At 38.0% G+C, this 16,831-nt stretch overlaps 1 protein-coding gene across 4 annotated transcripts in view; it reads right to left on the bottom strand.

Annotated features, from left to right (window-relative positions):
- The window catches only part of PPP2R5E (protein phosphatase 2 regulatory subunit B'epsilon), a 74,930-nt gene that overhangs the window by 14,338 nt on the left and 43,761 nt on the right, over positions 1-16,831 (bottom strand). For all 4 annotated transcript variants that reach the window (XM_061998804.1, XM_061998806.1, XM_061998805.1 and 1 more), the window contains exons 4-5: positions 6,230-6,331; positions 4,061-4,153 (exon numbers count right to left, since the gene is read on the bottom strand). In XM_061998804.1, the coding sequence (XP_061854788.1) occupies positions 4,061-4,153; positions 6,230-6,331 (195 nt within the window). The remainder of the gene's footprint in view (positions 1-4,060; positions 4,154-6,229; positions 6,332-16,831) is intronic.

Below are 16,831 nucleotides of genomic sequence, written 5' to 3' on the forward strand. Positions count from 1 at the left end.
CATCCACCACTCCTTCACTTTTCTCTTACATCTTGTTCCCACAACATTATGCCAAGGTCACATTTTTCTAATTGCTTGTAATTTATATTATGAGCTCTTAAGCCTTCCCAGAGACAGTGTGGCCTTCACGCTGTGGAAATACTCAACAGTGAGTCTATGCCAGCACTGGATCTGCCATCACAAGATCTCCATGCAAATCTCTGATACAAATCAAAGCACTGGGTGGATTAATCCCCCTGGTTGAACAAAATCCTAACTTCAACATTCAGTTAACAAGAGCCAACAACAGAAAGCCCACCTTTACTAGGTATCCCTGAATGAGATATTAAAACAGCAGAACGATTACGTGACATTCAGTCAAATGAGAATGCCATCCAGGGTCTACTACATCGACACCTGAAGTTGTCCCTAACAATTAAGGCATGAAACAAGCAGCAAGAATGTCACCTGAAGGTCTTTGTTCTACTCCCCTTGAACCCTCTACCGTAAAGTTTTGAGCTTCCCCTTACTCTTGCTTCTTCAACTTTTTTGACACCACAACATTGGTTATGCTGGCAGATATTCAGAATAAGTTAGAAGGTGAACTTTATTTTAAACTAAAACAAGTCACCCCAAAAACCCAAACAACCTCCCAAACACAAAGAAAACAGGGACGTTTCAGGTAGTAATCAGAAGCAACCAGTATCTCTTGCATGGAAAAGAAAAGAAACTGTCAATCAGTACCTATCCTGCAAGACAAATGTAGGCAGTTTGCCAAAGTAGCCTTAAAAATGTATAAGATGCTGTCAAAATTTACTACAAGAATGGTAGAAAACAGATTTATATTGGAGTCACAAACAGATAAATTATAAATACCAATAGGGAGATATGTCAGAGCATGTATTTTGCCTGATCTCTGCTCAACTTCTACACAACTTTCGAGGAGGTGAAAACTTAAATTAAAAACAGACAGGAAAATATGATTAAAAGGTGATAAGCTGTCAGGGATTTTGCTTTCTGACATCCAGGTTTAGGCCTGATGCACGTATTCTTCTTTATTGTTTTGGATTCTCATGTAGCTTTTAATGAGATCCCACCATTTTTTTCCTTGAAGAATCTGTGGTGAGCATTTCATGAGGAAAAAACATTTGTCAGTTGCTCTCCAGAGGTTATAAACACATTGCTTTGTTCAATCATTGCTACAGTTAAATAAATAAACAAACAGTCCCCTCCTTTTTCCCCAAATAGCAAATCTCACCCAAAGACAGCAAATAGATAGAAACACTTATGTTTTTCATATTCTTATTGGATTGGTTTTAGGAGAAAAAATATTTATATTTCCAGTTCTCTTATAAAAATCTTCTGTGGAAACATTGCTGAACTCAGTGTCTAATTTAGGAAGAAACCCCACAATTATTTTGATATATCCAATTTATTATCAGATTTCAACAATAAAGTCTTATTTTTATGGCTAAGCTGCAAGACTTCCACAATTTACGTGACTGTTCTGACACTAAACATACATAGATGAGGGAAATAAATTTTCCAGAATAGCAACCTACATAACACAGGCACTTGTGGATATATTTGAATAGTATGTCTCTTAGCAACCACTGCCAACCATTTCAGACTGTATATAGGAAGGCTTTAGAAATGAACAGTTATACTGACAGCATTTTATCAAAACATACAGCTGAAAGCCAGAAACGTACCTATATTCAATAAACAAAAGCAAAAAGCAAGTAAACAAGAAAAAAGCTTGAAAAAATGCCCTTTCATTTAGGCTTTTTTTTCATATAGGCAGTCTTACTGCCAAGGAACACTGCATTAAAGTTCCTCAAATTAGAAAAAAAACCCTAATTCATCTAGAGAGAAAGCTGATTTCAAAGCCTGTCACACTTGTGTTGTCAGTGTCATGAAACACCAAAGATGCTTAATGTACTTAAGTCTCAAATTGGTTTCCTATGTAAGTGATTCGTAGGCCCAGACCCTTAGAAATTAAACACACAACAAACACAATAAGAAGTGGAAGGACCACTCCAGTTCTGACAGGCTAAACAGAAACACACACACAGGAAATCTGTCTACTTGGATGTATGGATAAGGCTCAACACCACTTCTAGAAAAATGTGGATTTTGAATTGACACAACGTGCACAGCACTACCTAAAACTGCATCACCCAGCCACGTGCCAACAACTTCTGAATTCTTGGAATTCCTTCCAACACTTAATTGTCGTAACACACATTTTCAGAAACACAGGTTTTTACATCTCCTGTTTGCCTCCTCCAGTAGAGATCATTCTTTCATTTATCAGATTTCACAAAGACTAACAAGATTTCTTTAAAAAAGACCCATTCTCCTGTGCCAAACTGTAACAGGTTTGAACGCTCTCAAAGGGCGTGAGTGGGATGCCACCAGTCATGATCAACTTCAGCAGCACATAACAGGAGTATCTAAGAATTATTTTCTTTAGATTTTGAAGTAGAACACAAGCATTTTTATCTAATGCAACTCTGCTATATCTAAAAAAAAAAAAACAATTAGTCTGAAAAAACCTTTCAAGAGTGATTATGTCCCCTACATATTCTTACATCTCTGGATCATAGAATCATAGAATGGTAGGGGTTGAAAGGAACCTTTAGATGGTTGGACCATCTAGTCCAACTGCCCTGCAGAAGCAGGTTCACCTAGATCAGGATAATCAAACCAGTGCACTCCCTCACTCAAATCAATATTCAGATGAACAAAAAGGAAACTCCAGCACAGAGGTTTGATCCAGATGAGAAACACTCTCATATTTAGAAGATGGATAAAATAAAAACAAGTATATCCCATTGTTTTTGTAGAATGAAGGTCTTGTAATATTAAGAAGGAAACTGAAGTCCCATCTTTGAATTTAAGGATGGAAATTGTTCTCTTTGCTGTATTTTTCAGGTATTCTTCATACAAGTAATAAAAAAGGACAGTAAAAGTAGTACTTTTGTTGCCTAAGCACCATAGGGAAAAATAAAAGCTCCGTGACAAAAGGATGAGAAAAAGGTCTATAGAAGTGCTGAGTTTCTCCTGTCACTTCTAGTTTAGCTTTTATTCAAATCTGAGGCCATAAGAAAACTCCTCTTTCTAATACAGCAGGAATCTTTCTAAACTTCCTTAATTTCAAAAGCAAACCACAAAGAGCATCAAATACCAAGTTCTTTCTGACTTTGCTATACAAATATTCATTACAGGAACAGAAAATACAAGATGGGTCCGTAGACAAAAGTCGTATCTGTGGGGTTTTCCTTCAGCTACCTCTGTTTTGGCATCTGTCAAGGCCTGAATGAAAATTCTTCAGTAGAAAAGGCCAACTACTGTAGCTTCAAGTGAAATAAAGTACATGAAAAGCCTTGCTTGTGCACAAGGAGGAGAAAAGGTGAAATATGTGTAAAATATCTGACTACTAGCTGACTGACAGGCAGAGGCCTTCTCTTCCATGTAGCCATAATGACAGCAAGCAAACTCCAAAAATAAAGCTACCCATTCTTTGCCAGTGTTTTTTATTATTGATGCTGCTGCTTCTTTTATGCTTTTAATAGAGCTTGAACTTTATATGGCCTCTTGATTTCCTTCCCAACCACTACAGCCTCACTGTTTTCAGTACTGTACTGGAATTAGGATTGTTAATGAACTTCTGCCCTTGTTGCCAACTCTCCAGCAGCGATGGAAGGGAGAAATGTTCTCTCCTTCCAACAGAAATATTTTAGCAACATTAAGACACATCAAAATTGGCATTTATGTAGTCTCTGTAGATACCATTTTTAGACTACCTGATAGTCCAACTTTTCATTTTTCTGAAGTTACTGTTTCATCTCTCATAAGCAGTCAGGTATTTTGATTACGGTATCAAAATTGGAACCAAACCAACTACTTTATATATCTATAGCAACAGAGACTGATATATAAGCACACACACATATTTCTCCTACCTCTGTAGACTGTAAATTTTCATTGCATATGCTTGCTTGGCCTTAAAACATCTTTTAAAATATCTTTTTTTTCAAAAGCAAAATGAAGCCTTAAAGAAAACAGATCAGCTTACCTGCAATACAAATTTCTGATCTATGTACTTTTTGGCAATGCTGGGCTGAAATTCTTGGCTTTCCAAAAATCGTATGAAAAACTCATATACAAGCTGCAAAAGAAAAGGAAATATTCATAGTTTAGTTTATGACTTGATTACTCTTTATGTTTTTAACTATTCCCCTAAATTCTTTGGCTAGAAAATAAAACACTTAATTTTTTCACAAAGCAGTAGGTTAAAAAATGAGACTTTTCTGCTTCATCAAATTGCTACCTTAGAGTTGGAATTAATTACATGAGCTGTTAAAGTTAGTTTTTCTTATTTAACTCCAGTCAAAGACATTTCATCACCAAGAACAAGTACTGTTATCTTGTAATGCTTGTTATCATCTTATAAAGCTCCCTAGAGTAATTGGAAAGCAATTTTAAACTGCCCTCTGAACTGCTGAAGTCACATCAAACACACGCATTACAATTCTGAGAGGGTTGTGAAACAGTTGGAAATATGTAAATTAAATTAGAAACTGCTTAGAAGAGCATTCTACTACAACTAGAAACACAGAAGAATAATACAAACCAGAATTTATGCAGAAGTTTTTAACTTTACTATACAGATTAGCCTCAGGGCTGGAGAAAATCTGCTTACTTTCATGCAATTCAATGTCTGCCTAAACTATTCCACAACAGACTTTTTGTTTAGTGGAGGAAGAGTCTAAAAAACAGGCAAGAAGGAAGTGAAGGGAAACAGGGACTGCTGTGGCCTCATAAGACAGCAACTCTGACCCATCACTGATCAGATGAGCTACTAGTTAGCAATTTTCTTTGCTGAACCTTTTCAAGAAGAGCAGCCATTGAAAGAGTTTTTTTCTTTCTGACTTCAGTGAGCATGAATAAAAGGAGAAAGGAAGCTAAAAATTACATCTTAAAGTAACTCTAAACTTTTCCATGCAAACACCAGCATGCTGCAATACTGCTGCTGCTGCTTTATGTCAATGCTCTCTGTCTTCCAAAAGGAAGCAATGGGAAATCAAAAAGGGAGAGAGAGGTTTAGAAATATGACATGGAAAAAGTGACAGCTTACATAACTAATATTACATCATCATGAAATCAATTCCATCAACTCCTGACAAATACTTTAGTGCATTTCTTCCTGACAATGGTAAATGATCTCCTGACTAAGAAATTCCATTATTTCCAGGTAAGTAACGACTTTTGAAACTGCAGCATTAATGTCAACAAACGTAACAGAAAGGTATGCCTGTGCTCTTTCCAGGCAGGCAGAGCTGTTGACAGCTGAAGCTTTTAAGATTTTTTTAGAATCTTAAAGCTCTTCTGAAGCTTTTAAGATTCTTCTTTTTTTTTTTGTGAAATTTAAATATAAATAAGGGACAGAAACCTACATTTCAACAGATTCTAAATTTGAGAGCACAGAGAGTAAACCTACCTCTGCTCACAGGCAAATATTGTGCAAACAATTGACAAATAAAATCTTCATTTCAAGCTGAGATCAGTTGTGCTCCCTTGCTCACAGAAACTCTTAAGACTCTACAAACTGTTATGCAGGCAAACCTCTAAATTGACTAGTGGTGTAAGTCATTGTCTGAACACAGACCTGACCTGCATCTCTATTTTTGATACTGGAATTTGCTGCATTAGCATCCATGATTCTCTCTCCTAAATTAGTCTATATTCTTTGTTCAAAATACCTTGTGTTGACACTTGAGGTACAGAGGAAGGGACAATACACATCAGTGAGCATGTATTCCACTACAAATACCTCAAAGCCAACCTTGACTCAAGGAGAAGGAGGAAGACAGGTAGGGATGTAGCTTGTCTTTCACTTTCCTGATCAGCTAACACCACCCATGGCATTTTGTATAACCCTTGCTGGAGTTAATGAAAAACACTTGTGCATCACAGCAGTTTGGAAAGCAAAATAACCTTTACATCAGTGAAGGAAAACAGGTATATGAGGGATAACATCAATACCATTTAAAAAGAAAGCTTTAATATTCTGCAAACTTCACAGAGTACTTGCCATCTTTGTAGGTACTAAAGCCACAAACAATATTAAGAAACATTAGTGTCTCACAGATGAGTTAACATGGGTTTAAAAAAACAGCTGGGAAAATTACTAGATGCTTTAAAGAATTTATAAGGATTTCTTCTGAGATAAATGATCAAAAACCTGTAAATGTGGCCATGATGCCTCCAAGGTAGGCTCATCTTCTTCTGGATCAAATTCATTGCTGTCACTAGGTGGGAGAGTTCTGAAGATATTGCAAGATACCTGAAAAGTAAAAGACAGAATGTTGAGATCTGTTTTTCAAACAGGTACTAGATTTCAAGAATCTGTGTGTCTATACCTACTCTATCCTCCATCTTATTTCTTTTGCCTGCTGTCTGACAAAGTTCTTCGGCACCAGTTCAGGTCTAAGGAACCTGACACTTCACAAACCTGCCACCAGCTTTGGCTTTCTCTTCTCCAGTTTTTTTTGTTTCTTCTTTCCACTTACATCCCAGCATTACCTAGGCTGCCACCATTTCTGTCCACTGCTCTCCAGATGAGCCCAACCAACGTTGTAACTGCCAATCCTGCTGGGCATCAACAGGCTGAGAGCCATGACTACTCAGAAATGCCATCAACATGCATTTACAGGTGTTTTCATACAACACTTGGTTAGTTCCCTTTGCACAGGGAAAACATTACTTATTGTCTTGTGTGTCAGTATTTCACAGATTATGTGTCTGGAAACTTCGTGCCAAGTACAAAACTTGGTACTAAATACAAGCAATAGATAGTATTTATTTGACACTTAGCTTACATTTTATTTCATGGCTGGTTCGCTTTACTTAATCTTATTTAGAGGTATTTTGCTGAGCCTGTTTGGCTTTGTGAGTTCACATTATCAGCTAAGACCGAACCAGAGTGCTTTCCTGGGTCAATTAGTGCTGAATGGAGCGTACAGCTTATTATACTGCAAATCTGATAAACTGTAAACACGTTGTAGGGCCTTTTCTGCACTTTGAAGATGATGTTGTGTCGTCTTTGCACTCTGCTACTGAATTTGGCCCATCTCTAAGCTGGTTAATCAAACAGCTGGGAAAAGCAGCATGTTATCTTCTAATCCTGCCTATACATGACCCCCTCAGTAGTAATTCAGGCAAACTAAGCTATTTTATAAACAAAACTGGCATTTTCTTCAATATCCTTATTTATTTTTCCAGCCTTTTACTCTGTCCACGTTTTAAATTTAGCCTGTAAGGCATGTTTTCAGTGTATCAGTAACTTAGTAAGAAAGGGCATTTTAAAGTCAAGAGTTTAAATAAAATCCTAACACTGATAAAACCAGATACAAATAGCCAGAGTGAAGTGTTAAAATTTGCAAGACAAACAGAACAGACTGAAGAAACAGAAAGATGAAACAATAGAGAGCTGTAGGGCGGCACATCATGCATACCAGTGATCAACATTCACAGGGAAAGACAAAACAAGAATAAATAAGATAAAAAATGTGGGGGGTGGGCAGGAAGAGGTCACTTGGGTTTCTGCCTGGACTTTTCTTTCTTGCCACAAGAGGGTGTATTTCACTGCAGTTACAGCAAAACACAGATAACAGACTTTTACATACTGGCTATGTAAATCTCGTATGCTCAAGTCACGTGCCTTTCGAGCTTAGCAGACACAGCAGCCTGTGCTTATAGCTACTGAACTCTCCTGGCCCTGTATACCTACCTGCCAAGGGATTACTAGCATTTATTAAGAGAGATTTTTTTTTTCTCTCTTCTCCATCTTCTTCCCCTGATCCATTCACTTTACTCAAGAGCACCTCTATGAAAAACTTTTCTAGCCTCGTGAGGAGAAATGTTCCAGGAATCCACATATGTTATAGTCTGTCTTTCCTCAAAGCATCCTGAGCTCTTCTTCCTCCTACCCCTGATATGAAAAAGCAGGTAGAGCAGGAAGGTGATCAGAATTAGGAAGACAGAGTAGTTTCTCTATCAGAGCACCTGGCAAAAGAGGGTGGAGAGCCGAAAGGATTCCAGGAAACATACCTTTTGGTTCCCTGGATCCAAACATCTTGGATTCTGCAATACTTATTGAACCATTTTGGTTATTGCTTCACATTTCAAAATCCAAGCTTTCTTAGTATTTGGACCAAAATAGGAAACAAGCAAAACCAAAGGCATCCTGCAGCTTTTTTTTCCCCCTGATTTAAACTTCATTTGAAACAAGAAAGCTTTCTACAGGTTTAACCATACATACATGTACTAACAGTTCAGAGAAAGCATAATTATTCATCAGCTATTGTGTTTAGAAACTGGAACAAATACTGAATTATGGCAGAAGCAAAATCTGCAAGGAAAAGTACTTACTTTCAGAATGAAAAGCTAAATTAAGCCAAATTCCTCTCAGATTTAAATGAAGTCAAACCAAGCCTCAAACAGTTAGTGCCAAGGCCTTAACACCATGACAGGAGTATGAAGGGTTCAGCAACTATTAGTTAAGTACCAGCACTGACACCCAAATCTTGAGCTTGCAACAAAACCAGCATTTCTGGAGAGTGCCTATTAAAAAAGGCAAGTCTCAAAGCAACTCAAAAGCTTTTTTTTATTGTGTTAGGAAAATTACCATGCATGAGTAAATGCAGTGCAAGTTAGAATATGGCCCTAGTATTCAGTTTGCTCTTTAATTTTCTTCCTTATGCTAGGAGTAAAGATAAGCTAAATGGAGCCTAAACACAGATAATCTCCTGAGAAGAACAGACAGAACAGGTTATCTTTAAGTGATTTCCCCAGGTTATCATAACTTTTAAAGATAATGTGTGCCATTACAGTTACATTAATCACCACAACACAGCAGGATAGCTCATTTACATGCAGTGTCAATTTACGGCATGCTTATCTAAATCAGTAGCCTCTGGGTGGCCAATGTTTATAAGCCTCTGAGGGAGAACCGAAGGCAACAAGTTCTTCCATGCATGAACTGCCCAGCTGTACGTTAGAGACTTTGACAGCCACCACACAAAGAGGGGAACATGCTACAACCAATCTGGAAAGAATCATTTTTCTCAGATAGGCATACGGTAGCTATTTAGTTTTTATCCCTGGGCCCAAGCAGCATGCCAAAATTCCTTCAGCTGGGTAGCTGAATCATTTCTCTTCTGACCTCTCTTGGATCATCAAGCCAAAGGACATTCCTGCCAACCTGTGCACAGAGCCCCTGATGCCTCCTCTCCCACAGCCAACACAAATGACTATTGATCACTACAGACTTCCATCTTACACTGATTAGGAACGCCTCCAAGCCCAGATGGTATTTTTATAAAGCAAACCAGAACTCTAGATTCTCAAAAGTTGTATGATGACAGATCTCTCCTACTGTGCCCTCAAAGACACCTGCATGCTCTCCTCCTTTCAGAGGCACACACCAAACTGGTATAGAAAAGTACATCGTTGCTCTCACACTGCAGAATTTGAACACCCAAGTGTCAGAAACTAATGCTTAAAAAAAATCAGTAAAATCTACCCATTGGAACGGAATCTAAAATTTCCAACTGAAATACCAAACTGAAAATACCAAAATGCTAAGATTTGGAGATGCCCAGAAGTCTCTTAAGCTTCATGTCAGTCTGTCAGTAAGGCACAGCTCTGACCAGAAGCAAGACAAAAACTTTACCAGGCAATTACGAGTCAACTTCAATTCATTAAAAACAAACAAGAAGACAGAGAAGGCTGCTCTGACATCCCCACAAAGAATGAGCTCCAAGTCACCTGAACAGATCTGATGACTGGCACCTGGCAATGAAGAACTATGAAACTACAAATATACAGTTAAAAGTAATAAGCTTCAGGGAACCTTTGATTTTATCACTGTATGTCTACAAAAACTTCTAGAAAGTAACTACTAAGAGGCTTATGTCTATAGTCAGGAATAAAGACTTTGAGAAATCTTCTCTTTGTCCCTCACTGGAGCACTATAAAAATGACAACACTGTCACACAAACATCTTCACAAATTCAATTTCAGCCCAGTGCTCCTACTCTGTGCTGTCTGAAACAACAACAACAGTCATTTTCCTGAATGGAGCCTGGAATGAAAACAAATATAACATGCAGGGAAACTTAATATATTAGCTATATAAAACAGGGTAAGTGAATACCCAGCTAGCTCACAGAGAACACCTGTTCTTCTATTACCAATATGTGAAACCATCCAAATAAACCTCATCTACATATGAAACTGAAACTACACATCTCTGCACATACAAGGTTTAAACTGCTGTGTGTATTAACAATATACAAGAACGACAAAATGTATTTAAGACAGAACGTGAAGCCATGCTAACTAGAAGAAAATAATGGCCCCTGAAACAGTCACTAAACTTGTCCTTCTGAAATACATCTGCATATGTGGGGTTTTTAAAATTGTTTACAGATTTACATATTCTTGAGCCTGAAAAGACTACTCAACTATAAAAGTCACTCAACTATAACCTCCCTATACTGAATTATATCCAGAAGTCTGACTAAAGGACATCTTACAAAAAGTAGTATCTTAAAATATTATAAATTATTCCACCAGCTCTCTTCTCCTAATTTTTTCCTAGTAATTGAACTACAGCACTGCTTCTGACTTCAAGGTTGATTCCCTGTTGGTTCTTCTTAAACCACCACTACGTATGCAGTATGTATCTATTCATATATAGCTATTTTTATACAAGATATGACACTTCTCAACCTCTGTGCTGCTGAATGGAAAGACAGAGCTTCTGAATCCAGGCAGTTGTTGGTTTCTTTGTTTTTAATCCTGTGATTACTTTTGCTTCTTTTGAGCTCCCACCTGTGCACCACAAGTGTACTAGGGTACCTATAAAAAGCCAGACTGTCCCCCTCTTTTTTCCCCTGAATGTTGCAGTTTAATTTATCAACATTCACTTTTTTGAACAGTGCAACGTACCAGAAACTCATATGAAGGTACTCATGATAGCAATCCACAATGCTCAGGTCCTTTTCTGCACTGCTGCTTGCCTGAATAGAGTCTTTCAGGCTTAATATTATATCTCTTCTTTTAGCCCAGCAGCATTATTTTTCACTTGGTTGCATTAAAATGAACTACATTGGGCTGTCAGCACAGCCAACAATCCAGATCATAGGGTAGGGGAGGGAAATAGTCCTCATCTTTTCTTGACCTTTAAGTCTTCTAAAAATTCAATCAATAACCTGCAAGAATTTAGCTCTAGATCAGGACTCCTAAACTTGTTAGCTTACCATCACTTCAGTGCTGGTAGCATCTTCCATCCATATAGATGAGCAAGCAGCAAAATTTAGATCCTTAGGCTATGCTGCTGTTGACAGAGAAGTGCAGCAGGAGCAAGTTCACAGAACAAAAGAGCTGAGGCTCAGGTGCAATGTGCACACTCTAAGTTTGGAGGGAAGAGTTTCTTTCTAGTTTATCCCTTGCACTGAAGCCCATTAACAAGTTGGGAAGCATGAGGTACACTCCCAGAGTACAGGTTTTGTCCAAAAGGAAGTGAATTTACAAACACTAAGACTTCGTCATTGCAAGCATCAGAGTGGGGTGAGAACCAATGGGAGAGACACCTCAAGAGCACATTCAGAATCTGGGCCAGAAGTGCTAGTCCAGACCCATCCCCAGGCAGCCTCTGGGTATCCCTCCTCACTGCTGGAAACTGAAGCTCTGAAATTCCACTTGCTGTCACTTACACCTGAACCATACCAGGGTACCCTACTAGTAATAACCCTCTTCAGCACTATCTCCATGTAACTGTGTTTTGAGATTATCCAAGGGAACAGTTGTTCATTTGATAGAATGCTAATTCTATACAATACAATCTAAAAAAAAATCATAGCAGTGACTCAAGTTATCCTGGACAAATTGAAGTGCAATACCAGCAGAAAGAGCTCCTCATCTCTAAAGCAGGCATCAGATCAAGTGAAAGCCTGCCAATACATGAATTTGAACTCTAGACAGCATTACAAAACTCATATTGTCTCAGATTCCAAACTGAAGAACTAAACAAAAATTTCAAAACCCAAGAAAACAATCCCCCAGAAGATTCCCATTGTGCTTGTCTGCAGACACAATGCCTGAAAGGTATTTAAGAAGATGACACAGCCAGAATGGGGAGAGGGGTGGTGTACACCCCTTTAAAAAACATAGTTTAGAAAAAAATTAAAATAGCTGCAGTTGACACAAGTAGTTCTTGGAACAAAAATGTTTTTTCCAGTATATTTTTTTGCTTTAGACCTCATCACTGTACTATTATGCAGATAAAGTCTGAGGAATGAAAGGCCTATGTAATCAAAAGGAGGAATAATGGATACGGGTAAACGTAATTACATACTGTCGGGGAAAATGATTAGGGACAACTAGTGCAAGAAGAGCTGCCTCCAACTGATTTTTTGAGAGGAGTGAAGAACATCACAGCCTCTGCTTTGAATAAGCATTCCTTTTTTTTTTTTTCTTTGTACAAACTAGGTGTACAAAGAATTTTAATAATAAAAAGCATTTACGAGAGGAATTTGGAAATCACACCTAAGAGACCAAACTTTTATTCTTTCCTTGCTGGATAACCCTCACATTAAAGAAACAAGAACAAAATTTACAATGCAATCTTTTTTTAACAAATCTTGACAGGGTGCTTGCTCCATTATGTCTGCACCTACATGACAATATTTAATGAAAGTCTACTTTGGGAGTCAAGGGACATTGCATCTACCTTTCAACATTTCAGACCATTTCAAAACAATCTGTTCAACTTCTACTGATTAATTCCTAATATTTACACAATTCCTGAAGCTATATAAAATTCATGTTAGAAAAGAAACATTATTTGTCAATTCTTCTAAGAGTGTATGATTTAATTTATTTCCCTTATATGCAAAATAACTCTATGGTATTTTTAAACCCAAGAACCAACAAGAACACAGACACAGAGTTTTTGCTAATTCAAAAAGGTAAGTCTGAATATAAGTAGGCTTGCATAAAAAAATCTCTATCCAAGAACATTTTAACACAGAAAACCCTAAACAGTATGAACATTTAGCAAGCAGGGTGTCATACTTAGTCATAAGCTCCAGCGAAAGCTATAGAAAATAAAGCAATTCATAATGCCTAGGAAGTCTAACAGCCAGAACACTTCCTAAAAATAAGTTCATTAACATACTAAAAAATCCCCACCATGGCTTAAAAAAAATATTCTTTATGTTTAACAGGTCTGTCACAAACAAACATCTGATCAGCCTCTGCCCTCACATCTGTTGAAACAAACTTGCAGTAAATGGAATGCAATCTCTCTAGATTTATGTCAGTAGAAAGAAGAAAAGAGAAAGGGGGGAAAAAACCCCAAGAAACAAAACCAAAAAAACCCCCCAGAAAGTGACCTCTAAAGTGCTTTTTTTATTATTTTTGGGGTGTTCATTTAACTAAGTTTCTTTCACTTTGTTGCCCAACACAGCTTTGGCTGTAGAGATTACAGTCGTATTTTACTTGATTCGTCATTACATAAAAGATACAGACAACAGGAAGTCAAAGGCAGCTCTGCTCTTAAAAGGGAGGAGAACAAGGTAATACTATTCCATTCTAAAAGGTATATCTCAATATGTTTCCTTAGTCACGTCTTACAGGCTGGCAGCCGTCCATGGATGTTGCACAAACATCACAGTAAATGCCAGGGGTTGGATTTACAATTTTTGAAGCAGCAAGTAGGAGAGCTGAAGTGTTGCTCACCAACAGAGACTCATCCTGATTTCTCAGCTTAACAGCTTGTCAATTTTTCCCGTCCGATTTTTTTAATGAAAGAAATCACCTTCCTCAATCTGTGTCTTAATACCCAGAAAAGACAAAAAGCTTTACTACACACACCCTTTAGGATACCACAGATAATCACAAACATTTATTTCGTTCAACTACCATTGCTTAATCTGCCAGTAAAATCTGCATCATTAGTTTAAGCCTCCACATTTTGCTCAGACAGGAACAAATTTAAGATTAACTGTCCAATTATTGGCTCATAAAGTTGTATTACCTTGGCATTTTCTTCTTAGGAGAGAGGAGTTTAATTGGCAAGGGCCTTTTTTCTTAAGACTAGCCTAATTCTACACATTGAACTGCAGAGGAAGTGCACCGAGCAACACTCTCCTGAATAAATCTGTCCAGCTTTTGTCCATTAACGCAAATCCCAACTGCTCTTCCCATCAGCTGACACTGATGACAGTGATGAGGCCACTGTGAACTTGCTTTGGTGTGCCCACTAGTGAATTCAATTCTATTTTTTTCTTTCAATACCCACTAACATGCCAAACATTTCTGTATATACCGAGCTAAAGAGTGGTTTCAAAAAGTGGACGTGCACGCAGACTGACAAACAGCCGAGTGATTTCACACTTAGCTATAAACAATATCACGTCATACACTCAGAAGAACAAGATGAAAGTGTGATATTACAATTAGGGATTAAGGTTTTAATGGCATGAATTTAGGGTGGCAGTAAGAATATCCAGGAGTTGTTATGATGGCTACCACAAGTGACTGTTTTGCAAATCCTTACATCATAACACAGCCACATTTTAGAACTAATTGAAAATATCGCAGTTTCTGAAGGATTTTACAGGCAACCTTTTCCCATTCTTGTATCTGTTAAGCCAGATTACTTTTAGGTCATGTTCAGAGAAGTTATTATAGAAGTTTAAAACAGAAAAAGGCTCTTCCACAAATATCTTTTTTAGACAATTAGGATAAGAAAGCACATCAGCCATTAATCCTGCTTTATAAATATTAGTAACATTTTACATATCAGCTCCAGACTGCTGTGCATTTCTTTCAGCTTTAAATGTTGCCAAAATTCACAAAACACCTTCTTTCATCTGTTTACAATACTTTGTTTCACCTTCAAATCACAGTAGCCCAAAGGGCCAAAGCAGGAAATACTAATTCCTGCATTCATAAACACTAAAGATAACAGGGAGGAGACCTTCCAAAGGGACAAAGAACACTTGTGCTCCAGTTTTAAGATACTGGTCTTTGAATCACGACTGCTCCCATGACAATTGTGGCAGGCAGTCAATGGGGATGCTAATTCGGTCAGGACACAGATACTGCTGTTCTCTTCACTAGAAGGGATTGTCAACTTGACAGCTCCTTTGTGAACACAGTTGGAGACCTAGATGAAAATCCTCCAAAGCAGATAAAGGTGGCAGTTGCACTCATGAAGCCAACTGTGTACAGTTAAGTCTGTCTCCGTATACTGACTATGAGCACAATTCTGCTTGAAGCAAGAACCTGCACTTATTGCAAAGATCGTTACACCAAACAGCACAAGGCAATACAGGCTGAAAATGAAAATATTTTCTAGAATATTAGGAGTCTCAACTATCCCTCTAGGGCCTGTATAACTGTACTCAAAATGATGGAGAAGTCTCACTACTATAAGCAAAAAGTGAAACGAAAAACAGCATTTTTGCCAGAGTTTACCTGTAAAATGCAGAATACCTGCAATGCACAAACGCACCGATGATGTGGTTTAGTAGAAACACGTTCAATGAATGCATTAGCATTTGTTGGGATGATCGACAGAAATTATTCATGCATTTGCAATGGATTCACTCACATAAATTCAATAGCAGAGCACAGCATCCTGCTCACATGGAATTCTACCACCAAACTCTTTTTGTAAGAGTGCATGCACAAAGAACACTGCTGGTTGTTGTCTCAAGTGACAGGACAAGGGGTAATCAACAGCTGGAGCACAGAAAGTTCCACTTAAGAGCCCCAGCACAGGCTGCCCATGGAGGATGTGGAATCTCCTCTGAGAGCTTTCAAAACCTGTCTGGACCTGTTCCTGTGCCCCTTGATCTAGGTGGACCTGCTTTAGCAAGAGAATTGGACTAAATGATCTCTAGAGGCCCCTCTCAAAGCCACCGTTCTGGGATTTTGTGTTTGTGATGGACACAAAGGGCTCCAGCTTTCCAGCAGCTCACACCTGCATCAGAGCTCAGGCATCTGTTGCAGACTAGAATTTCTTATAAAATTTCAATATTACAACTTTCTCAGGAAATTCTTTAGGAATGTCCAATTCCCAGATCACTTGGTTATCTTTTTGCTTGTCAAGAATCCAAGTTTGGGCAGTCAGGGGCCACTGAGTAGCCAGCTACAGGACTGACGAATATTCTTAGTCCTTCTCTGCTTAAGTACCTCAGTATGGAAGAGAAAATGTAGCTGAAGTTCAGTACTGGAGCACAAATGCAAGGCAGAAAAGGCTACGGTGAAGGACATGATGCAGAGGAGTACTGGAGAAAGGAAGACAGAGCAATTTTTCATCAAAAATGAGCTGTAATTGGAACTCCTGAAGCCCCATTGGCAAATATCTCTGAAATCCACTGGTAAAATTCACACTGTATCTTTACTTCCAGTGACTCCTTCAAATCATAGTTACAGGTTATATTTAAGTACATTATTTAAAACTCTGCTTTTCTACCTATTTGGGCAACATATCAGGTAAAATCAGTTTTGTGAATCAATGTAAGTGACTGCAGGGACTGCATCTCATCTTAAAATTCAGATTGCTTCATAGATTATGATTTATGATTCAAATTGAACTTTGCTTGGAATAGATGATCTTTCGAGGTCCCTTCCAACCCTTAAGATTCTGTGATTCTTTAACAGTTATAGATCAAATTCTTCTTGTTTCTTGGGGCCCAATCTAAGACAACAGAAACTTGCTGAGATTTTGTTCTACAAATGTTGTTACAGTAAACAACTATAACAA

The sequence above is a fragment of the Colius striatus genome, chromosome 6 (genome assembly GCF_028858725.1).
Source record: "Colius striatus isolate bColStr4 chromosome 6, bColStr4.1.hap1, whole genome shotgun sequence".
Lineage (NCBI taxonomy): Eukaryota > Metazoa > Chordata > Aves > Coliiformes > Coliidae > Colius > Colius striatus.